This window comes from Tamandua tetradactyla, chromosome 5, assembly GCF_023851605.1.
Source record: "Tamandua tetradactyla isolate mTamTet1 chromosome 5, mTamTet1.pri, whole genome shotgun sequence".
Lineage (NCBI taxonomy): Eukaryota > Metazoa > Chordata > Mammalia > Pilosa > Myrmecophagidae > Tamandua > Tamandua tetradactyla.
The window spans coordinates 87506853-87529263 of NC_135331.1; the positions used below are offsets into that span (position 1 = coordinate 87506853).

Genomic DNA, 22411 nt, shown 5'->3' on the forward strand with positions numbered 1-22411 from the left:
AGGGGAGTGAGGTCAGGGTCTTATTTGTGGTCCCTAACAGGGCAGCCTGGGTTTGTTGGAGAAGAGCTGGCAGGGTGTTGAGGGGGAGAGTCCTGGAATCTGAGCATCAAAAGGTGGGGTTCGTGCAGTTTCTATTTCCTTGGCTGGAAGCTCAGTGGAGCCCTCCCACTTGGACTTTCCGGAAAGTGATCTGTGTGGGGTGGGTGGGGCAAGCGAGCCACAGGTGCCAGACACAGATTGCATAAAGGCTTGGGGGCTGGTGGGAGCCAAGGAGAAGGAGTGTGACCAGGCCCAGGGCTGAAGTTTCCTCTTGGACACAGAGCCAGACACACAGCACAAGTCAGGATAATAGACCATCTTGCTTCCCCTCTCCCCCTATCGCCACCTTCTCTCCTGTCTTCCATGGCCATGGGGAGGAATCTCAACCTCCCACTCTGCCTGCTTCCTTTGGTCCTGGGCTTCTTGTCCGCAGGTAAGTGAGGATCAGCTCCCCTCTCCTGCTGCCTAACATCCCTCTTCAGCCTCATGGGGCCAGGCTTAATCAGCCGTTCTCTTTAGGTGTGTGCACAACTCCACTGCCTAAGGACAAGCTCCAAAGCCCCTGCTCTCTGGAGGGGGTAGAGATCACAGGTGGCTCCTTCCGCCTTCTCCAGGAGGGCCAGGCACTGGAGTATGTGTGTCCCTCTGGCTTCTACCCATACCCTGTGCAGACTCGCATCTGCAGACCCTGGGGGTCCTGGAGTACCCTGCAAACCAAAGACCGAAAAGTTGTCAAGAAGGCAGAGTGCAAAGGTTGGGGGGCAGTGAGGGTGGGGGTGGGTCAAGGGAGGGATGGAGTAGGTGGTGGCAAAGGTTGGGACTTATATGTCCTACATTGAGAGCAGGTCGCTGAGAGGGAGTAGGAGCAGCTCTAGGGTCTGAGGTGGGGAGGAGGGAGGAGAAAGGAGCGCTTACCCTGTACCAGGGAGCCCTCACAGTTAAAAGAACACTCAGACATGGGGATGAAGGAGCAGCTGGGTGCCCCATGGGTTGAAAGGTAAAGGGGAGTAGACGCTGTTTTTGTGGGACTGGGACAGTGCTGTTTGTCAGTACAGGGACCTGAGATCAGGAGAGAGACCCTGAAGGACAGTGCTTCTCTTTTAGTGATTTCCACTTTTCTCTCTACCTAAAGAAATTCGCTGCCAAAGACCACAGGACTTTGAGAATGGGGAATATTGGCCCCGGGCCCCCTACTACAATTTGAGTGATGAGATCTCTTTCCATTGCTATGACGGTTATACTCTCCGGGGCTCTGCCAATCGCACCTGTCAAGCAACTGGCCGGTGGGATGGGCAAACAGCCATTTGTGATGATGGAGGTGAGAAGGGTTTTCTCCTGCCACATTACTCTCTCCTTGTTGACCAACCTGCCTGAGGAACTAGCACCAAAACTCTTGTTCTCTGCCTTGCCCTTTGGCCACAGGCTTTGGTTCTCACCTCCTTGTCTTGTGCCTCTGCAGCGGGGTACTGCCCCAACCCGGGCATTCCCATTGGCACAAGGAAGGTGGGCAGACAGTACCGCCTTGAAGATAGCGTCTACTACCACTGCAGCCGGGGACTCACCCTGCGTGGTTCTCAGCAGCGAAAGTGCCTGGAAGGTGGCTCCTGGAGTGGGACAGAGCCTTCTTGTCAAGGTGACCCTTGAACTATGACCCCCGACAGATTCTGCCCTCCATCCTAATGTCTCCATACCAAGGCACCATCTTCTCCTAGCTCAACCCAGCTTCCCCCTCATTTCTTCCAAACATCCCAGTAGAGCTTTTCTCACTTCTGAGAGTTTCCCACCCTGGAAAACCACAATCTGTCTCTTTGGTCACTGAGTCCTTAAACCCTCTCAGACATCTGACCTGATTTTTTACTACTCCTCAGATTCCTTTATGTACGATACCCCTCAAGAGGTGGCGGAAGCCTTCCTGTCTTCCCTGACAGAGACCATAGAAGGAGCCGATGCTGAAGATGGGCACAGCCCAGGTTTGAAGACAGAGAAGAGAGGCAGGGTTGAGAATTGGGGGAGGAGGGAGAAGGAGGACAGGACATGCTGGAGCCTGAGTCTCTCTGGTGACACCTAGGAGAACAACAGAAGCGGAAGATTATCCTGGACCCCTCAGGCTCCATGAACATCTACCTGGTGCTGGACGGATCAGACAGCATTGGAGCTAGCAACTTCACAGGGGCCAAGAGGTGTCTCACCAGCCTCATTGAGAAGGTGGACCTCCCTGCCCCCTAAACGTGGTGACCCTGAACACACCTCACTGCTTTCCAGGGCCAGTTCCCTGGTACCCACAAGACCCTAGAAAATTTCCAAGTTCTCTTCTGTCCTCCTTTACCTACTTGAAACATTTCCCTGACTTTACCACAGACTCTTCTGTGAACCTCAGGGTGACTAGCCAGCCCTTGAACCTCTTGCTCTACGATCTTCATCCCAGCAAAATTGCTGACTTCTCCCAACCACAGCATTTTCATTTCAATGCCTGTGACCCTTTGCAGGTGGCGAGTTATGGGGTGAAGCCAAGATACGGTTTAGTGACATATGCCACAGACCCCAATGTTTTGATTAGAGTGTCTGAAGCAAGGAGCAGTGATGCAGACTGGGTCACGGAGCGGATCAACCAAATCAGTTATGAAGGTCAGAGATTAGGTTAGGCAAGACAATGACAGGAGGTTCATCTGGGGATCAGAGAGGTCAGAAGGTTGAGGGGCGTTGTAGGGAGGGGCTATGGAGAACCACTTTTAGTAAAAGGGAGGACAGTAGGGTCATTGGACGATGGAGGTTAATGGGAACCTGTTGGGCTGGGAGGACCACTTTGTAGTAAAAGTGAAGTCAATGGGTTAACAGCTAAGTCACAGTGGAAAAATGTGGGATCCCAGGGATTGAAAGGCTTCTGGGTCTCAAAAGTGGCTTTGAAGACTAGGTGAGATGGTGGCCTCTTCCCTCTCCACAGACCACAAGTTGAAGACAGGGACCAATACCAAGAAGGCCCTCCAAGCAGTCTACAGCATGATGAACTGGATAGGGGATAAACCCCCTGAAGGCTGGAACCACACCCGCCATGTCATCATCCTAATGACTGATGGTCAGAAGGGATCTCTCTCCTGTCCCATATTACCCCCCCTTAACTCCAGCATGTGGGCCTTAAAGCCCACATGTAACACTGGACTCATGGTTGGGAAACTGAATGCTACTCATAGCTGACTGTTTGAGTTCTCCTGTGTCAAGGAGCTCTTTGTGATCTATCACTTCTATCCCCTGCCCAATCCACTCACTCAACCATGTGTGTCACTGCCTCTAGCCAATTAATCTCACTTGACCCTCACTCTTCTCTTCCTTGCCTCTACAATCCTGGTCCCCATCTCTTCTACAGGCTTGCACAACATGGGTGGGGACCCTGTCCCTGTTATTGATGAGATCCGGAGCTTGCTGGACATTGGCAGGGACCGCAAAAACCTAAGGGAGGATTATTTGGGTGCGTGACCTACCCAGGACCCAGCATCCCACTTTCTCAGTTGCTATCCCCTGGGGCCAAGAGCCTCACTTTCCCTCTTGCTTTCACAGATGTCTATGTATTTGGGATCGGACCATTGGTGGACCCAGTGAACATCAATGCTTTGGCTTCCAAGAAGGATAAAGAACAACATGTGTTCAAAGTCAAGGACATGGAACATCTGGAGGATGTTTTCTTCAAAATGATTGGTAGGAAGAACCCAGAAGAGCAACTGAATTATCCTCATGGTCTAGGAGTCTGGAAGGCCTTTCTCATTTCTCCTTCCCTGTCTCAGTGTGACTGTTTTTGTTTTCTGGCACTGTCCCACTTCCTGATCTTAGAATCAGAGCTCTAAATAACTTGGAGATCTTTCTCAAGTCTCTCACTTTATAGATGTGGAAATTGAGGCCGAGAGGTCAAGAAACACAGCCAGGTCCCTGATCTCTTAGTCTCAAGTTCTTTTCACTACACTATGTGGTTTTTTGTCTCCTGACAAGCACCTCTGCTTTTCCTTCCCTCCTAATGGGTCTCTGCTCCCCAAGATATGAGGATGTCCTTTCTCAAAAGGCTTCTGCCACTTGGGAATGAAGTATCCCCAGCTTTCAGCACATTCTCCTCTCCTGTCAGATGAAAGTCAGTCTCTCGGTCTCTGTGGCATGGTTTGGGAACACAGGGAAGGCAGCGATGCCCACAAGCAACCATGGCAGGCGAAGATCTCAGTCACCGTAAGCACAGCAATCTAGCATTGGGGACCTGTGGGAGGCGAACGACCACTAGATGGTGGTGTTCGTGGAAGCTGAGCTTTAACCCTCTGCTATTGTGTTTCCAGCGCCCTTTGAAGGGACATGAGACCTGCATGGGGGCTGTAGTGTCTCAGTACTTTGTGCTGACAGCAGCACACTGTTTCACTGTGGACGACCAGGTACACTCAATCAAGATCAACTTGGGTAAGGATACAACAAATGGATCCCAAGCCCCAGCCATGCTTTCAGGCAGCCACTCCCACTTCCTCAAGATCTCACAGTCCACCTACCCTCCATGCAGCCCCTTTCTTGCACCCTTGTCCAGTCATGGATGAGGAAGACCCCCAGTTAGAGATAAGATGGGGCCAGAGGCAGGAGACTGCTCAGAATATGTAGGTCCAGAGATAGAGATACTCTTTTCCTATCTTAGGAGTGAAGAAACAGGACTTAGAAATAGAAGAAGTTCTATTTCACCCCAAGTACAACATCAATGAAAAAACCAAAGAAGGAATTTCTGAATTTTATGACTACGATGTGGCTCTGGTCAAGCTCAAGAAGAAGCTAACGTATGACCAGACTCTCAGGTGAAAGCATCCAGACCCTACAGGAGAAAAGGCTGGGGAAGGTAGATTTGGAGGGCTGGGCTCCAGGACAGGCTGCCCCATTGGTTTCCCTATCTCTCCTTAACAGACCCATTTGTCTTCCCTGCACCGAAGGAACAACTCGAGCTCTGCGGCTTCCTCAGTCAACCACTTGTCAGCAACACAGTAAGACATTCTCAGGGAGTGGGGAACCAGGATGAGATTCCAAGAGATAGGTGGGACACAAGAGAGCTGCAGCAGGAGATGAGGGGCAGCCTGACTCACTGGGAAGGCTTGGGGCATGAAAGCAATGGGGAAATGGCAGAGGAAGGATGGCTTGAAGTGACCCAGTCTGTCCATTTATCCAGAGGAAGAGCTGCTTCCTGTGAAGGATGTGAAAGCTCTGTTTGTGACTGAGTTTTCCAAGGGGGAGAAGAAGGGGCTGGCCCGGAAGGAGGTTTACATCAAGAATGGAGATAAGGTGAGGCGTGTGGGATCCTAAGGTCTTCTAGACCCCAATCTTAAACCCAGCTTTGTTCATCAACACTTTCTCCTCAACCCTTCCCCCCTCACCTACAGAAAGCCAGTTGTGAGAGAGATGCTCGATATGCACCAGGCTACGACAAAGTCAAGGACATCTCTGAGGTAGTCACCCCCAGGTTCCTTTGCACTGGAGGAGTGATACCCTACGCTGACCCCAATACTTGCAAAGGTGAGAAGAGGTGTCTTGGTTGTGCTGCAAAGTTCCTGAGGCCCAAGAGTCCTTTTCCCTACAACTTCCCCTCTCCTGCAGGTGATTCTGGTGGCCCCCTGATTGTTCACAAAAGGAGCCGCTTCATTCAAGTGAGTGTTTCTCCACCTGTGGCAGGAAGCCCAGTGGTCAGCATGGGCCCCACTGCAGGGCAGCATGAGGCATGTGGCTAGTGGGGTGTGTGTGTGTGTGTGTGAAGCAGTGCCTGCCTCACCTTAAGACTATTCCTTGGACTGGTCTGCTTAGGGCTCATAAGTCCAAGTTTGTATGACAGAGAGGACAGGACTAAGATGCTTCCCTAGTCTAATTCCTTTAGGTCAGCTCAGAGGCAACTGGGAAGAGTTACACTTCTTGGGATTAGGAAAGAACTCTAACACATCTGTGGCACTACGCTTCCCCATCTCCAGGTTGGTGTGATCAGCTGGGGTGTAGTGGATGTCTGCAAAAACCAAAGGCGACAACAGCTGGTACCTGCTCACGCCCGGGATTTCCACATCAACCTCTTTGAAGTGTTACCCTGGCTCAAGGAGAAACTAGAAGAGGAGGATCTGGGTTTTCTATAAGGGGAATGGGATCTAATTAAAACAACTCTAGCAATATCTGTGTTCAAGATCCTTTTGGGGTAAGGGGAGTGGGGCACATGCACCGGCTGAGTTGTTCCAAGTGAGATCAGATCTGACAGCCGTTTTTAAAGGCTTAACCCCAATCCCAAGTGCTGAAAAACCAGAGGCTGAGGGAGATGTGTGAGCTTCCACCTCAGTGTTTTACTGAGACCAGCATTGGGGGGCACATGAGGCACAAGGACTCCAGCTCTGCTCCCTAGAAGCCATCCACAAGATTTTCCTTGTAGACGTCGTCATTGTAGACAATTTGAGTCCTCTTGTCCCGGTGGCAACCCTTAGGGCTATTCTGGACAGCTAGGGAGGGAGAAAAAGGATAGTCAAGGCCTGAAAGAGAGGAACTCACAGGCAGGAGGCCCAGAATCTGACTACATCCCTCCTGGTCTCTGGCCTCTGGAAGCCCAGCTTTTGTGGTGCCCTCTGGTGGCCTGGCCTGGCTTGTTTCCCCTTGACCCCTCAGGCCAAACCTCCTCTCACCACAGCCAGGACTGTGAGCTGTTCTTGTGGCACCTGTGGACACTGTGATGGATGTTTTGTTCTTGGAAAAACCCAAAATGTTACTATTGTTGAAATATGTGAAAGATGTTAACTCATTACTTTAAGTCAATATGTCAGAAATTAAAAATGAGAAAATCTCTGTGACCCTTTGTTGATATGCTGGTCAATTATGGCTTCTTCTTTTATCTGGAGAGCCACTCTTGCGCTGAACCCTTATTTCTGCCCAATCTATTCGTAATCCAATCTATTCGTAATAAAAAAGGACTTGTTGTATTACGCCACGTGGGGAATCATTTAATTGCAGCTTTGGCTCTGAGCATTCTCCCTCAAGTTCCTAGTTGCACCTTTTCCTCTTCACCCAACCTGTTCCTTCTTCACCCCATTTCTAAAGATTCTATTCCCATCACTCTGGGGCTAATGTGATTACTCCCTGCCCCCTTGATCTCTGTGTCATGACTCCAGCTCCTCTGGCGCAGCTCCTGGCCCCGACTCCTCCGGTTTTCTGGCTGTATCCCCAACTTCTGCATGTCAGGAGTGCTGGGGACATGTGGGGCACAAGGGGTACTGCCCTAGGTCTTAACATATTCCCTGTATCTTCCTCAAGCCAGACCTGGGTCATTTTCCCCTGCTAAATCAGTCTCCCCTAATGATGCTATCATTTCTAGCAGCCCCATGACACAGATAACTCTAATCTAGGTTTCATCCCTCCCTCACAGTCAAGATGCAAATCACTACTTACAAACGCTTACAAAACTACTCTCCTTCACCTCAAAATGAACAAAGTCACATGAGGTACTCATCTTTTTCACCGCGTGACACTAGCTCCCACTTCTTTTCCACTTCCAGTCATCACTTTAGTAGCTGTTTTCAATCCTTTTCCTTCATTCTCCCCCTGCCTCTAGCTGACAAAGGTCTTGACAATTCCCCTCCCCATTTCCACAGCTTCCACACAAATCCAGGTCTCTATCACCTGTAGGAAGCCCAGAAATGTGCAGAACAGAAAACGGGATGAGCCCTGGGGGACAGGATGAGGAAGGAAGAACCCTATTCTTACCAAGGGAGCCCCAGACAGACTTGCCAGTGGCGGCGTCCAACATGGGCTGTTTGCGGGCAATGCTGACTTTGAGCTGTACAGACTCCACCTGGGTCCCATTGAGCTGGAGCAGAAAAGGGGACAGGGTGGAAGATGGAAGGGGGGAACATTATGGATAAACCAAAAGAGGATTCCTAGGGGTTGCCATCTTACAAGAAGACTAAATGGGACCTGAGAATATAAGGTTTCTTGTATGAACAGAGAGGGACTTCCTCTGTCTCTAGGAATCAATTTCTTCCTAGCTTTCAGTATTTCAAGAAGAAAACATGAAGATGACAGGAGAGATGGGAAGAACAGATCTGGGAAGTTCCCACCTCAGCTATGGCCTGATCTGCTGACTCCATCTTTTCATAGGTGACAAAGGCACAGCTGGGATGAGAGAAAACAGGGTCAGTCGCAGGACCATGGGCTTTTCTGAACCCATCCAAACCCAGTGCTCACAGGGTGCTGGTGACAGGCGGCTTTCCTTCCCCAGACTTCACACGGTAGGACAAGTCCTCCCAGGACTTGGCATCTTGCCCCACGGTCATTCTTACTTTCTGGGTGGATCCATGGAGAGGTCAATAATGTTTCCAAAGGGAGAGAAGGCTCCACGGAGGAGGGTGGGCGTCATGTCTTCTCCGTACACATAGAGAGTATTCCCCTTCCGAGGGGCCCGGCGTTCAGGAAATGAGTCCGACCCTATGGGATCAGGAATCAGTCAGAAGATATAACCTGTCTCACTCTCCACTTCAAAGTTCACTCTAGTAGGACCCATCTAAATTCTAGCTGAGGTTACCTTCCCCACCAGCCAAGATCACTCACTGCGGAAAGGGCCCTCTCGGTCTCGCTCCCTGTCCCGGTCTCTGTCCCGCTCTCGGTCTCGGTCTCTATCTCTATCTCGGTCTCGCTCCCGATCTCTATCTCGGTCTCGCTCCCGATCTCTGTCTCTGTCCCGGTTCCGCTCATGACTGCGATCTCGGCTTCGGGGAGGGGAGGCTGAAGTGTGGGCATTGCCACGTTCTTCATAGCCCCAATCAAAGCTTCGTGGGGGGCCATCCCCAGCCCCTGGGCCCTCTGCTTCTTCCCCGTCTGCCCCCAGTTCCCGAAGCCGGTCGCTGGAAGACACAAAGCTGGGGAGAAGTAGAAAGTAAGGATGAAAGGGGTCTTCACCTCCTCTTCCCAGATCCTCTGAAGACTTAACACCTCCCCACTGCAGCCCCTGTTCCCTCCACTTCAGGAAGGTCCCATCCCTCCCAAGGACCCAGCAACCAATCTTTCCTGCTCCTCCAGCCAAGTGGGATGCAGTTCTCTTTCTAATTCTAACCTCTCATACAGAGATTTCCTCTGGGGACGTCTGGATGACTGAAAAAGAGATCAAGAACAGTTAAGATGATTTCTGTTTGTTGGCATGTGGTCCAAAATGGGTGGGCCTCTTATGTTTCTCAACCCCCAGAGACAGAGAATCTGGAAGCATTACCTCCTGTAGATCATCGTCGGCAGATATGCTCCTCTGGAATGGCTGAAAAGTGGGGACTGGCCCCTTCTCAGGGTCCTGGAAGTGGCAAAGACTTACCTCAGTGTGGAAGCAGGAGACTGCCTAACTGTGGGACAAACGAATTCCTTTTCCCTCCCTTACCCTCTTCTTGGCCTCCTGTTGTCTTTTTTTTTTCTTAATCTGCTACACTTTGCTTTTTCGATTAGTGATACTTTTCTAAATGACTCAATAAACATCTAAAGTATTTGGTTTATCTAAACCTTTTCTGAAACTGATGGTATTTTCAGCCTGTTCACCCTCTTAGAGCCAACAAATTCCAAGGGTTATTGTCCACCCATGGAGGACCAGAGCATTTAATGTGTAAAATGAAGGGGAATTTAAGAGTCATCCGGTTTCTTCATTTTATAGATATGAAACGGAAGCACCAAATGGTGTACCAATTTGTCAATGATGGAATAAGCATTACTTCCCCCCCTAAACCTACCTCCACTGCAACTTGGGGGGATGACCTTTGAAGAACGCTTGTGTTTGTGCTCACCTTTAACTTCCCCTCTAAGGTTCGAGAACGTTTGAAGCCTGAGTTCTTGGTCTCGGCCTTGATGGCACTGATGGCTCCTGACTTCACCAGCTGCTTTGCCTGCTCTGTTGCTGTGGCCGTGTCCACCACAGGCTGCTCTGACAGTGCTGGAGTGGCAGGGAAGAGGGAATCATATTTGCCAGGCATGACAGAGGTCACCTCCATTATAGCCCCATTTCCCCCGTCACTCACAGCGTTTGACGCCACCTTGGGTGGCTGTGCTGCTGCTACTTTGCTTCTTCAGAGCCAGTAATGCCTTTTTCTGGAAGTAAGGTGAGAAGAGAGGGGTTGGTGAGGACCAGTATGTGGCCAGGACCTCTCCAGAGGCCTGCGGGTGTATCATTCTGGGGGACACCCTCCTTGGAGAAAAAGTGCAAATGGTAGCTTCTGGAGTGGTGTGTTGAGGCAGCCCTGCCTCTCAAATATGGTCCCCCAGATTACCTACAACGCCAGTAATACCTAATATAGAAACCATGGTACCCAGAAGTTTTCCAAAGTCTCACATTGTTGAAGTTGGTGACTGGGAGTTTGATCATTTATGGGAATTGCAGAAGATAAGATACAAGGAAGTATAAGCCTAGGTATCCTTTTTGGAGGCTTTGTCCATCCATCTATCCCTCCTCTGTATATTTAATGAGAATCTGCTGTAACTCTGTCACAGGGCTATCTATACAGGTATATAAGACATGGTCCCTCCCTGCAAGAACCTTACAACTTGAGAAATAACTAGACTGGATTGCCAGAAATCCTTTTAAGAAGTACAAATTATTTATAGTAGAGAGCAAATAAGATTTTTTGATGTCAAATGGCTATTAAACTAGGCCCTGGGTAGAACCTGCACAACACAGATAAAGAAAAAAGGGTATCTCAGACAAAGGAAAAGGGTAGCAAGGATGCAGAGATAAGGTGGTTTTGGGATGCATGTTTTGGGACTACTGAGTAGTTCTTTTTGGCCAGAAAGGGATGCTAACCTAGAGCTCTGGGACTTTCTTCTACAGTGTGAAGCCACATACAGGTTTTGAGAAAAGGGCAACAGAGTTTCGCGTTTTCAATGGAGCATTTTGGTAAGAGGGTGAGTTTTGTGTTTTCAATGGATCACCTTGGTAGGGGTGGAGAAGTCTTTCAAAAAAGAAAAAGATAAAGAGAAACTTGGTAAGAAAACATTATGACAGTCTAGGTGAGTGTTAGCAAAAACCCAATTTAAGGTATGCACAGGAAAGAATAAATGGCAGAGATTACTTCCACAGAAGAGTTAAGAAGACCTGGTAAACGTTTGGCTATGCAAATACAGGAGAGGTTAGCGATGACATTTTGAGCCCAACATGGGGGGCTTAACTGTAGTCAGTTTTATTAGGAAGATCAAGAAAAGGAATGAGATTAGAATAGACAGGAAGATGATAGATGCAATTTTGGGTATTTGAAGAGTACCACTAGAACACTGAATACTAGAAAAACCAAGCTTGGGAAACACCAGCTCCTAGGTAGTACCAAAAAGTCAAAGGAAATTAAAACAACTTGGCAGACTGCATAAGAAAAAAGTATACAGAAACAATTGGGAAAGCCCACCTTCTGGAACTACCCTGAGAGGTGCTATGTCTCCAGGAATGAGCTGGATGAACCTCCCTATCCCTTCACTCACCCCAGGTGTTCTGAGAGTGCAGAGTCTATGAGAGGTTGGGACATGCCCACACACACTCCCTCACCTTTTTCTTGAGTTTGTTGAATTTCTTCTGTAGAGCCTCCTCCTCCTCGCTCAGTCCGGGGGGTATCACCAACATGGTGGCTCCTGGTTCAGGGGCAGGGCCCAAGACATCTTTCTCCACTGTCACGCCCAGAGTTCACACGCCGTCCACAACCCCAGCCCCACCCCTCCAGGCCTGTCTACTGCTGCCTTTGGCCTCTCCCTACCCCTGGCTTAAACCTGGTTGCCGTCCAAACTCCCGCTCTTCGGGATCAACCAGCATTCCATTCTCTGTCCAGAGATCCTGAACACCAGCGCCTTGGAGTACCACGTGGCACTGGGAGGGAGAAAAAGCCCCTCCGTCGCCATGACGATGGCACACGACCCTACTGCCCCCGCTGGGGTCACCAGGGCAACCATAGGGTCCTAACGGCAGAGGAGGCGGTGGAATCTGCGGGGCGCTTAAGGAGCAACGAAAGAGAAAAGAAGAGAGGAAGGGCCAGAAAAACAGGGGCGAAGGGTGAGGACGAGAGGGCCTTACCTGGTGGGGGGCGGGAACCGGGGCCCCACGGTCTCGGGCGGCGCCCGCGCCGGCCGCGGAGAGCGGGCTCAGAGCGATGACGTGACGGAGGGCGGAGAACGCGGTAACCAAGGCGGCCGAAGGCGCATACACTTCCGCCCGGTCTCCCACCACGCGGCGTCAGCTCTTCAGTAACCCTCGTCCACGCCCCCGGTGGTGGGTGTGACGGAAGTTGCCTCGACTTCCGCCCGTCCAGGGGCGGGGCTTACTCCGTGTCAACTCGCTGCACTTCCGGACTGCCCAGCAGCTGTCGTGGTTCCAGAATGATGGAGACAGAGCGACTTGGTGAGAAGGAGGGGATGCAAAGGAGGCTTAGATAGGGAATGACCCTTGACCTCTGACCTCTGTCTTTTCCCGTAGTGTTACCTCCCCCAGGTCCTCTGGACCTGCCTCTTCGGGCGGTGGAGCTGGGATGTACAGGGCGCTGGGAGCTACTGAATGTGCCTGGGGCTCCAGAGAGCACCGTGAGTGACTTTTGAGCTTAACCTTTGACTCCGCCAAAGCTTAAAACCCCCTCCACACTCCTCACAGTTGGATCTAGCTTGATCTCGCTTTCCTGTCCCTGGACACCTATCAGCCAGCCTGGAGAAGTGCTGGACAGACCCCAGCCCAGTGGACCCGCGGTGGGTCAGAGCCTGTGTGAGGACAGAGCAGAGAGCACCCGGGGGAATTTAGCTTTGAAAGCTGCCCTTTCTATTGTGTCTTCTTTCCTCAGAGTCCGTTTCTTTTGCCCCTAAGGACCAGGACACTTGTGGGTGATTGGAATGCTAGCTTTTGAGTCCCTGGCTCTTTTCATCTTTAGGGCTGAGTCTCCTTTTTCTAAAGCTAGTGGTTCTTAAATTTCAGTATGTCTCATGATTCCCAAGGAACTTTTTTAACATGCATATATTCAGGTCCAGCCCCAAAAGTTCTGAAACCCACTGCATTGTTAACCAGCGCCTCAGGTAATTAAGTGACAGGTAGTTTTTGGATAAGCTTTGGAAAATATTTCTTCAGCCTCATCGCCCTAGTTTGTCTAGCATATCTACCATTTCTGATGATCAAAATATGAATCCTATCAATTTCTCTTCTGTTTGCGTTTTCTCACCACTTTTCCTTACCTAACATCTCACCTTTCATCTCGCGCTTGTTCCAGCTTCCCCATGGGCTCCCTCCTTGTGCCCCAGATCTGCAGCAAGAAGCAGAGCAGTTGTTTCTGTCATCCCCAGCCTGGCTGCCTCTGCATGGTGTGGAACACTCAGACTGGTGAGGGGAATGGAAGACAGAACTAGGGATATGGGTCCCTGAAGGAAGCTGGGATGGGGAAGAAAGACCTGCAAATTACTTTCCTTCTCTCCAGGAAATGGCAAAGGAAGACAGATCCTTGGTCTCTCCTGGCTGCCCCGGGGGCCCCAGTCCCTTCCGACCTACAGGCCCAAAGACACCCAACCACTGGCCAGATACTGGGCTATAAGGAGGTAAGATGTCAGCATACATGAGAAGCAGAATTGGGAGAAGGGGGAGCAATGGTCAGAGGGAAGTTCAGCTTCATTGGCTCTGGTCTCTTGCCTCAGGTGCTGCTGGAGAACACACATCTATCAGCCATGACCTCCTTGTCTCTTCACCGGCCCCCAGGGTCCCCTTCCCAAGCCCTGTGGGGGAATCCGATGCAGTATCCCTTCTGGCCAGGTGACTCTTGTGAAGATGGGAGAGTAGGAGAGGGGGTTTTCAGTCTGCAAGGGAAGGGTTTCCCCACCCATCCCCTCTTACCCTAAGAATCCCTATCTGTTCAAACTCTTTCCAGGTGGGATGGATGAGCCTACCATGACAGATCTGAGCACTTTGGAGGAGGCTGAGAAGGAGATAGACTTTGAGAAAGGTGAAGAGGGTGCCAGGATGGACTCTTGGGAGGCAGGGCTCCAAGGCTGGGCCTTGAAGAAGAGGGACCCAGGCCTCTGACTGGGTTGCTGCTGGCCCTGCCATGCCTTTGAGCAAATTAGGAAAAGGTGCACCTTCCATAACAACCGTCACTGTCTTCTGTTGGAAAATTGTTATAACAAATATAACAGTGTTTTATATGTTATTATATATTTGGCATATGATAATATATAAAACGTAGCCTACAACATTTATGTTACATGTGATGTCCTCTAGGTTCGTGCAATATGCAACTTGTGTAACATTGTGCAGTGGTTATGACTGTATCCCTCTCTCTCTGTTCTCCAGATCTCCTTACTATTCCACCTGGCTTCAAGAAAGGCGTGGACTTTGCACCAAAGAGTGAGTTTTAGTTTTGAGATAGGGGCATTGTCGCCCTTCTCCGATGGAATGGAGGGGGAAATGACCAGGTCTCCCTGTTTGCTTTGGTCCTCAGATCACCCTGCACCAGCTCCTGGGTTGCTCAGCCTCAGCCGTCTGCTGGAGCTCCTGGATCTGGGTGGGGGTGATGAGGACGAGAGTGAGGTGGTGGGACAGTTTGGAGATCCCAGAGGGGACACTGCCTCAGCCTCTCCCTGCAGTGCTCCCTTAGCCAGAGCAAGCAGCTTGGAGGATCTAGTCTTGAAGGTTGGTCATTCTGAGAGGTAGAGGTGGGCAAGGAGGGCCTTTGCTTTAGGGAGGGTGAGCCAGCTTGGGTGGGTCTCAGGAGAAGAATGGAACACTTTTTTGGTAATGGAGAGCTCTCTGGCTGTGTCTCTATCATCTTCTCCTCTGGCTTTTCCAGGAAGCATCCACAGCTGAATCCCCCCCAGAGCCCACTAAACCCCAACCTGAGGAACAGTGGGCCATTCCTGTGGACGTCACCTCCCCTGTTGGGGACTTTTACCGCCTCATTCCCCAACCGGCCTTCCAGGTAGGGTTGCCCCAGTCCTCACATGCTCCTCCACCTCCTGGTGGGCCAGAACTTGGCCCTGCCTCCCAGCCCAACACTTGTCTCATCTTTCTACCAGAGGCCAGACACATCCCAGGCCACTCTTAGACCTCAGTCCCATCCCTTTCTCACCCTGTTCTTCTTCTCGCTATCCTCTGTACCCCAGGATCAGGCGGCAGGAAGGCCCCTCTCCTCTCTTAAGCCCCCATTCATCTCTCTCTCCCACAGTGGGCGTTCGAGCCAGATGTGTTTCAGAAACAGGCCATCCTGCACTTGGAACGGCACGACTCTGTCTTCGTCGCGGCTCACACTTCTGCAGGGAAGACGGTTGTGGCAGAATATGCCATTGCCCTGGCCCAGAAACACATGACCCGGTACAGGCCCCCTCCCCACCCTCCCCATCACCAGCCAGCCCTGTTTCCTCTTGCATTCTTTCCTCTCTTCCCTATCTCTTTGCCTCGATCTCTGGATGAAAGGTTCAGGGGAGAGACTGAGACAGGGGCCCAGAGAGAAATGAGGTGTGGGTAGGGAGAAGGGACAGAATTATTCTGGGTCGTGTTGTGAAGAAGATTGTGAGGGTAGTTTGGATGGAGAAGATGGTGGGCATACTTCTTGGGTGGGGTGGGGGGGCTCAGTGTGGAGGGGAGGCCCACTCACGAGGCTGTGTGGGGAGGGCCTCACTGGTATCACACCCTCCCCAGCACCATCTACACTTCGCCCATCAAGGCCCTGAGCAACCAGAAGTTCCGAGACTTCCGAAACACATTCGGGGATGTGGGGCTGCTCACTGGGGATGTGCAGCTGCACCCAGAGGCCTCATGCCTCATCATGACAACAGAGATCCTCCGGTGAGAGATGGGCACTCCACTGGGGTAGGTGTTTGGTTGGGTGGGGCCCTGGGAAAACAAGGCCACTCCTGAGAACATGTTGGTAGAGGGGAGGTTGGGGAGGAGCCACTGGGGAGCCAGCCCTCGGTCTCTGCTCCCCAGCTCCATGCTGTACAACGGCTCAGACGTCATCCGGGACCTGGAGTGGCTCATCTTCGATGAGGTTCATTATATCAACAATGCCGAGGTAAGGGGCTGGGGTTCCCAGACCCCCACAGTGCCTTCTTGTAGGAATGGTTTGGCAACTCCCCTGTTCCATGCTTCCTGTGGCCCTTCCCGCCTTCTGTGTCCCCAAATGGAACCCGTGCCCCTTCTCTGTCTTCCCTGTCTGTGACCAGCGTGGGGTCGTGTGGGAGGAGGTGCTTATCATGCTCCCTGACCACGTCTCCATCATCCTGCTGAGTGCCACTGTCCCCAATGCCCTGGAGTTTGCAGACTGGATTGGGTGAGATGCGTGCCCTGGGCTGGGTGTCGGGGGACCCAGTACTCCTCGGCTGGGGGCTGAACACTACCACAGTGAGGGCCGTGGTCAGGCCTGGGGGACAGGGAGGAGAAAACAGCTAAGGAACTTGGGTGGCTAGGGAACTGGGACTGTCAGGAGATCCCATTTGGGCCCACATCGCTTTGCATGTTGAAAGATGGGATGACAGGGGTCAGCCTTCAAGTCTGGCTCCCAGAAAAGCCTGGGTAGAGAAGTGAGGGGAGGGGTAGGGGTGGGGAATGTGGCTTCCTCCCTGCACTCCAGTCCTTGACCTTCCGCCCACCCAGGCGACTGAAGCGTCGGCAGATCTATGTGATCAGCACTGTTGCCCGCCCGGTTCCCTTGGAGCATTACCTCTTCACAGGGAACAGTACCAAAACCCAGGGGGAGCTCTTCCTGTTGCTGGACTCCCGGGGTGCCTTCCACACAAAGGGGTAAGCCATGAGATGGGAGAGTGTGGGGCTGGGACCCCCGCTGGGTGTGATCACTGCCTCTCCTTGTGCCCTAGGTACTATGCAGCAGTGGAGGCCAAGAAGGAGAGAATGAGTAAACATGCCCAGACCTTTGGGGCCAAGCAGCCCATGTATCAGGGGGGCCCTGCACAGGTGGGAACTGGGAGGGTTCGGTACTGCCACCACCTGTGCTCCTCCAGCCTTTCTTTCCTCTCCCCCCAGGGGTTTGGACTTGAGCTCTGAGCATCCTGATCTGAAACAGCTTTGCCTCCCTTACTTCAGCTCCCATTGGTTCAGGGATTTAACCTCTGCTCTTTCCCCAGGACCGCGGCATGTACCTGTCTCTTCTGACCTCCCTTCACACCCGTGCCCAGCTGCCCGTGGTGGTGTTCACCTTCTCCCGGGGCCGCTGTGATGAGCAGGCCTCAGGCCTCACCTCCCTTGACCTCACCACGAATTCGGAGAAGAGCGAGATTCATCTCTTCCTGCAGCGCTGCCTCACTCACCTCCGTGGCTCTGACCGCCAGCTGCCCCAGGTATGGAGAGGGACATGGAAGACTGGGCGGACAAGCCATTCCATGACCCCATCCCTGACCTCTGACCTTGGGCCTTGGCCCCTACAGGTCCTGCACATGACGGAGCTTCTTCACCGCGGCCTGGGTGTGCATCACAGTGGTATCCTGCCCATTCTCAAGGAGATTGTGGAGATGCTTTTCAGCCGTGGCCTGGTCAAGGTGCACACGGTGGTGGGAGAGAGACTTCCCAGGGCACTTGCTTTCTCCTTAGGGGCTGCCCAGTGTGCAGAAGAGTAGCCCTTGAGGCAGGGCAGTGTAGTGGTTAAGAGCTTGGGTCCTGGATCTGTATTGCCTGGGTTTGAGACCCAAGCCCACCATTTTTTGACTGTGTGACCCTGGAAAATTACTTAACCTCTCTGAGCTTTAAGTCTCCAAAATGGGGATGTATAAGATATGAACAGATAGTTTTCCAAAGAGAAACTCAAAAAGCTAGCAAATGTCTGAGTCAAAGTCAACAGTAATCAAATCAAGTAAAATATATTTTTTGAAATGCAAATAAAAATATTCATGAGATATAACTTTACATCTATTAGGTTGGCAAAATTTAGGAAACTGGTTAATGCTTAGTATCAGAGACATAGACTTATAGGAACCCTCGTATATTGGGAATAGGTATAGCCAGTCTTGAGTACTTACTAGCACTATTTAGGCAAAATAAGGATAATGCATTCTTTGAACCTACAATCCATTTCTGGGTATATGCTACAAAGAAATTTTCACCCTGGTCCTTGAAGGAACACGTATGCTCTTACTTTGTTTGCTATAATCTTGTTTATGGTATGAGATGTTGGTGATACCATGGTATCCTTCACTGGGAGAACAGGTAGGTAAAATGTCAGGGGTGTACGCCACAGAATGTTCTGCAGCAGTTGGATGCAGTGGATTAGATCTAACCACAGGAATGTGGATGGCTGTTGTAACCACTGTGTGGAGGAAAAGGACAAAACAGGATGAGTCAAATAATAATGACTTTTATGTAATTACAAAAATACACTGATATAAAACGAGACACATTCTGCAAGAACGCATTATCACTAAAAGACACCCATTAAACTTGTTGGAATGGTTGACAGCAGGAGGTTGGGAGTGGGATATGGGGGGAAAAGGAAAGAAATCGCCAACTCCATAACTAAAATGAGGATAACGGTAGCAGCTACTCTTAGTTTAGCCTTGAGCATTAAGTGAGATCCCTGAGTTAATAAGCTGGTACCATGCCTAGTGCCTACTCAGCCTTGGCTACAAGGTAAGGTGGGCTTGGTCAGGGCTGGGGATGTGTGTGTGTGTGTGTGTGTGTGTGTGTGTGTGTATGTTCAGCCCTTTTGCTAACCCTCTCTCTTCTCCTCCTTCTCAGGTCTTGTTTGCCACAGAGACCTTTGCCATGGGCGTGAACATGCCTGCCCGAACGGTGGTGTTCGACTCTATGCGCAAGCACGATGGCTCAACCTTCCGGGATCTGCTCCCTGGGGAGTATGTGCAGATGGCGGGCCGGGCGGGCCGGAGGGGCCTGGACTCCACAGGCACGGTCATCCTGCTCTGCAAGGGCCGCGTGCCTGAGATGGCAGACCTGCACCGCATGATGATGGTGAGCAGCACAACGCGAGGCCCACTGGGCAGAGGCCCGGCTCTGGGGGATTCTGTCTTCCAGCCCTCTTCCCCTTCTCTCTTCCTACTTTATTTTCGCCCCCCCCCCCCCTTGGGAAAAGCCAAACTAGGAGTGAGCAAGTCCGAAGGTGGGATTAGATCCCATATCCTATTGTTTTTTTCCTACTGTGAATATGGAGATAGGTGGGGCTTTTGAGAGTCTGCTTATTTAGTTTAGCGTCCTCATCCTATAGATGAGGGGGCCTCCTGGTTACAAAGCTGGAACTAGATCTAGTCCCAGCAAGTCTAGAGGAGGTTGTGGCCAGGAAGCAGCAATCTCACTGCTTTTTCTGTGACTTGGCCCCAGGGGAAGCCGTGCCAGCTGCAGTCCCAGTTCCGCCTCACATATACCATGATCCTCAACCTGCTGCGAGTGGATGCCCTCAGGGTGGAGGACATGATGAAAAGGAGCTTCTCCGAGTTTCCATCCCGCAAGGACAGCAAGGTGGGGAAGGTGGGGAGACCAGTATGCCGGGCAAGAGGTCACACAAGAGAAGCCGGGCTGGGAAGGGGTGGCATCAAAGGCCAGTGGCAGTGAGCGGGGGTATGGCAGATTTGATCTGGATACTCTTGTTTGCTAACCTGCCCCGTCCCCCTCAGGCCCATGAACAGTCTCTGGCGGATCTGACCAAGAGGCTGGAGGCCTTGGAGGAGGCTGATGTGACTGGCCAACTGGTTGACCTGCCTGAGTATTACAGCTGGGCTGAGGAACTGACAGAGACAAGGAACCAGATCCAGGTGGGCAAGTGTGTACCAGTTGCTGGGGGGATGACAGGGAGAGAGAAGGAGAATGTTCACAGTGTGCTCCCAAACCTGGCCCAGTGCCCCTTGCAGTGCTTCCTCCCTTAGCTCTGTGCACATCCCTGCTCCTCAGAAGCGCATCATAGAATCTGTGAATGGGCTGAAATCTCTCTCAGCGGGAAGGGTGGTGGTTGTGAAGAATCAGGAGCATAAGAACGCGCTGGGTGTAATCCTGCAGGTGAGGCAAATGGGTGTTTGGACTCCAGAGGAGTGAGGGAGGGAGGGAGCCCCACCTCTGTCTTCTCCCTGAGGCTGGGGAAGGTCGCAGTCACCACAGTGCTCTTGTTTTAGTCTTGCTCCTCTGTCTCACTCTCCTTACATTTCCCAGCACCACCATGTCATTCCTACCCCATCCCCCACCCAGAAGTCTGCCCTGATGGCTTGACTTGGTTGCACCCTCCCCCACTGGTAGGGTCTGCATAGTGTTTCTTGGAACTAGTTGCTGCCTGGGTCGAGCTGCTGAGGGTGGGGATCTGGTTTCTACCTTTGATGTCCACTCCCACACCCTCAATTTTGGCCTCCCTGTCTCCCCCAGGTCTCCTCAAACTCCACCAACAGAATATTTACAACCCTAGTCTTGTGTGACAAGTCCATATCCAAGGACCCACAGGATAAGGGGCTGGCCACCCCCGATGTTCCCTATCCAGATGACCTCGTGGGCGTCAAGCTTTTCCTGCCTGAAGGTGAGAGTGTGGCAGGTGCCCAGGTTTCTGACAGCAGTGCAAGCAGGTTGCCCTGGTCCATGGAGAGGCCTCCCCCTTTTCTCCCTGTCCAGGGCCCTGCGACCATATTGTGGCCAAGCTCCAGCCAGGAGACGTGGCTGCCATCACCACTAAGGTGCTCCGGGTGAATGGGGAGAAGATCTTGGAGGATTTCAGCAAGAGGCAGCAACCAAAATTCAAGTCAGAGATGCTGGGAATGTCCTTTACCTGGGGCTATGTAGGGGGGATTGGATATATGTGTGGTGAGGGGCCTTCCCCAGCCTGAGGCCTCCTATGGGAGAGAAGCCTCTGGTCCCAGTTCTCAAAACCTGTTTCCTCCTCAGGAAGGACCTTCCTTTACCGGCTGTAACTACTGCTGTCCAGGAATTGCTGCGCCTGGCTCAGGCCCACCCAGCTGGACCCCATACCCTTGACCCTGTCAAAGACCTTCAGCTCAAGGATATTTCAGTGGTGGAAGATGAACTCCGGGCCCGGAAGCTGGAGGAGCTGATCTTGGGGGCTCAGTGTGTGCACAGCCCCCATTTCCCTGACCAGGTATGGTCCCAGATGCCAGCCCCCAAGCTGGGAGGGGATGTGTGTTTTCCTCTCTGATGTTCAGTGCGTTGCCGTGCCCCCCATCTCAGTCTTGTCCTCAGTGTACCCCCGCTGAGGAGGTGGGAGGAGAAGCCTAAGGGGGCTCCTGCTGATGGCTCTCTACAGTACCTGAAGCTGCGGCAGCGAATGCAGATACAGAAAGAGATGGAACGGCTGCGCTTCCTGCTGTCAGATCAGTCCCTGCTGCTGCTCCCTGAGTACCACCAGCGAGTGGAGGTGGGAGGGCCAAGAGGTAGGGCTGGGGCGCAGGCGTGGGAGAGGGCAGCAGGTTCCACAATACCCACCTGCTTTCTTCCAGGTGCTCCAAACCCTGGGTTATGTGGATGAAATGGGCACTGTGAAGCTGGCGGGGCAAGTGGCTTGTGCTATGAGCAGCCATGAACTGCTCCTCACTGAGCTCATGTTTGATAATGCACTGAGTGCCCTGCAGCCCGAGGAGATTGCGGCCCTGCTCTCTGGCCTGGTCTGCCAGAGCCCTGGGGACCCTGGGGATCAGCTTCCGAGCACTCTTAAGCAGGTAGGGGATCCCCACTCTCCCACCCAGGCTGCAGCATTCCTATCCTCCATATACTGGCTCCATATTCCAGATCACCCCAGATGTTCCCTGAGTGACTCCCCCTCACCCCCCCCCCCAACTTTCCCAGGCCTGCTATTTATATTTAACTGATTAGGTTATAAGTGCCTCTAAGAGTAGAAATGGCTCCTTTCATCCAGGCTTCCTCCAGCCTGGGGCATGAAGGTGGGCCTTAATCCTTCCTTTCCCATGTGCAGGGAGTGGAACGTGTCCAGGCTGTGGCCAGGCGGATTGGTGAGGTCCAGGTGGCCTGTGGTCTGAATCAGACAGTGGAGGAATTCGTGGGGGAGCTGAATTTTGGGCTGGTTGAAGTTGTGTATGAGTGGGCCCGGGGTATGGTGAGTATCTGGGGCTGGGGGTTTTGAGAATGGCTGGTTGGGGAGAGGCTGCCCTAGGCCTCCTGTATTCAGCCCTCACCCTGCTCTCTCCACAGCCTTTTTCTGAGTTGGTAGGGCTCTCAGGGACCCCTGAGGGCCTGGTGGTTCGCTGCATCCAGCGCCTGGCTGAGATGTGCCGCTCGCTGCGGGGGGCAGCCCGCCTGGTAGGTGAGCCAGTGTTAGGTGCCAAGATGGAGAAGGCGGTTACCCTGTTACGGCGTGACATTGTCTTTGCGGCCAGTCTCTACACCCAGTGACCCAGCCTGAGAACTGACCCATATGTAAAAATGTAACAATAAAATAGCAAACCACCCTTGTGCGCTTGATGTGTTGGGCTG

General features: G+C 52.1%; 3 protein-coding genes across 9 annotated transcripts; 2 read left to right on the forward strand and 1 right to left on the reverse strand.

Moving 5' to 3' along the window:
- The first annotated feature begins 214 nt into the window (after nucleotides 1-214).
- CFB (complement factor B) lies at nucleotides 215-7004 on the forward strand. Its single transcript, XM_077161381.1, has 18 exons — nucleotides 215-472; nucleotides 559-792; nucleotides 1172-1357; nucleotides 1499-1672; nucleotides 1908-2009; nucleotides 2108-2244; nucleotides 2526-2664; nucleotides 2981-3112; nucleotides 3401-3502; nucleotides 3592-3729; nucleotides 4148-4245; nucleotides 4350-4467; nucleotides 4694-4847; nucleotides 4954-5030; nucleotides 5213-5325; nucleotides 5424-5556; nucleotides 5638-5687; nucleotides 6003-7004. The coding sequence occupies exons 1-18, from the start codon at nucleotides 403-405 to the stop codon at nucleotides 6156-6158; spliced, it is 2313 nt and encodes a 770-aa protein (XP_077017496.1). The 5' UTR covers nucleotides 215-402; the 3' UTR covers nucleotides 6159-7004.
- On the reverse strand, nucleotides 6340-12250 carry NELFE (negative elongation factor complex member E). 4 transcript variants are annotated; one of them, XM_077161392.1, is made up of 12 exons: nucleotides 12083-12204; nucleotides 11782-11878; nucleotides 11564-11646; nucleotides 10053-10122; nucleotides 9822-9967; nucleotides 9266-9340; nucleotides 9113-9150; nucleotides 8611-8918; nucleotides 8343-8487; nucleotides 8121-8175; nucleotides 7768-7870; nucleotides 6340-6512 (listed from the first exon to the last, which is right to left on the reverse strand). In XM_077161392.1, the coding sequence occupies exons 2-12, from the start codon at nucleotides 11822-11824 to the stop codon at nucleotides 6415-6417; spliced, it is 1164 nt and encodes a 387-aa protein (XP_077017507.1). In that variant the 5' UTR covers nucleotides 11825-11878; nucleotides 12083-12204; the 3' UTR covers nucleotides 6340-6414. The 4 variants fall into 4 exon arrangements, with proteins under 4 accessions (XP_077017507.1, XP_077017506.1, XP_077017504.1 ...); XM_077161391.1 differs by lacking the exon at nucleotides 11782-11878 and having other exon boundaries at nucleotides 11564-11673; nucleotides 12083-12250; XM_077161389.1 differs by lacking the exon at nucleotides 11782-11878 and having other exon boundaries at nucleotides 12083-12188.
- Nucleotides 11836-22405, forward strand: SKIC2 (SKI2 subunit of superkiller complex). 4 transcript variants are annotated; one of them, XM_077161377.1, is made up of 28 exons: nucleotides 11844-12406; nucleotides 12482-12585; nucleotides 13257-13366; nucleotides 13461-13578; nucleotides 13675-13789; nucleotides 13905-13979; nucleotides 14327-14380; nucleotides 14475-14665; nucleotides 14823-14951; nucleotides 15198-15343; nucleotides 15671-15817; nucleotides 15959-16043; nucleotides 16195-16301; nucleotides 16625-16771; nucleotides 16846-16942; nucleotides 17113-17325; nucleotides 17413-17523; nucleotides 18716-18946; nucleotides 19313-19450; nucleotides 19606-19743; nucleotides 19880-19984; nucleotides 20342-20489; nucleotides 20582-20708; nucleotides 20852-21062; nucleotides 21228-21338; nucleotides 21421-21639; nucleotides 21894-22034; nucleotides 22130-22405. In XM_077161377.1, the coding sequence occupies exons 1-28, from the start codon at nucleotides 12385-12387 to the stop codon at nucleotides 22328-22330; spliced, it is 3741 nt and encodes a 1246-aa protein (XP_077017492.1). In that variant the 5' UTR covers nucleotides 11844-12384; the 3' UTR covers nucleotides 22331-22405. The 4 variants fall into 4 exon arrangements, with proteins under 4 accessions (XP_077017494.1, XP_077017495.1, XP_077017492.1 ...); XM_077161379.1 differs by lacking the exons at nucleotides 21421-21639; nucleotides 21894-22034; nucleotides 22130-22405 and having other exon boundaries at nucleotides 11836-12406; nucleotides 21152-21250; XM_077161380.1 differs by lacking the exons at nucleotides 21421-21639; nucleotides 21894-22034; nucleotides 22130-22405 and having other exon boundaries at nucleotides 11837-12406; nucleotides 21164-21273.
- The last annotated feature ends 6 nt before the right edge of the window (nucleotides 22406-22411 follow it).

Excerpts from the sequence above, each read along its gene's own strand:
- CFB (XM_077161381.1), top strand. The coding sequence starts at position 403 with ATGGCCATGGGGAGGAATCTCAACCTCCCACTCTGCCTGCTTCCTTTG. Across the intron at positions 1,673-1,907 it reads GACAGAGCCTTCTTGTCAAG|ATTCCTTTATGTACGATACC; the intron begins GTGACCCTTGAA and ends ACTACTCCTCAG. Across the intron at positions 5,031-5,212 it reads AACCACTTGTCAGCAACACA|AGGAAGAGCTGCTTCCTGTG; the intron begins GTAAGACATTCT and ends CCATTTATCCAG.
- NELFE (XM_077161392.1), bottom strand. The coding sequence starts at position 11,824 with ATGCTGGTTGATCCCGAAGAGCGGGAGTTTGGACGGCAACCAG. Across the intron at positions 9,151-9,265 it reads CCGACGATGATCTACAGGAG|TCATCCAGACGTCCCCAGAG; the intron begins GTAATGCTTCCA and ends TCTCTTTTTCAG. Across the intron at positions 7,871-8,120 it reads CAGATCAGGCCATAGCTGAG|CTCAATGGGACCCAGGTGGA; the intron begins GTGGGAACTTCC and ends TTTCTGCTCCAG.
- SKIC2 (XM_077161377.1), top strand. The coding sequence starts at position 12,385 with ATGATGGAGACAGAGCGACTTG. Across the intron at positions 16,772-16,845 it reads GGTGCCTTCCACACAAAGGG|GTACTATGCAGCAGTGGAGG; the intron begins GTAAGCCATGAG and ends CTTGTGCCCTAG. Across the intron at positions 17,326-17,412 it reads CTGACCGCCAGCTGCCCCAG|GTCCTGCACATGACGGAGCT; the intron begins GTATGGAGAGGG and ends TGGCCCCTACAG.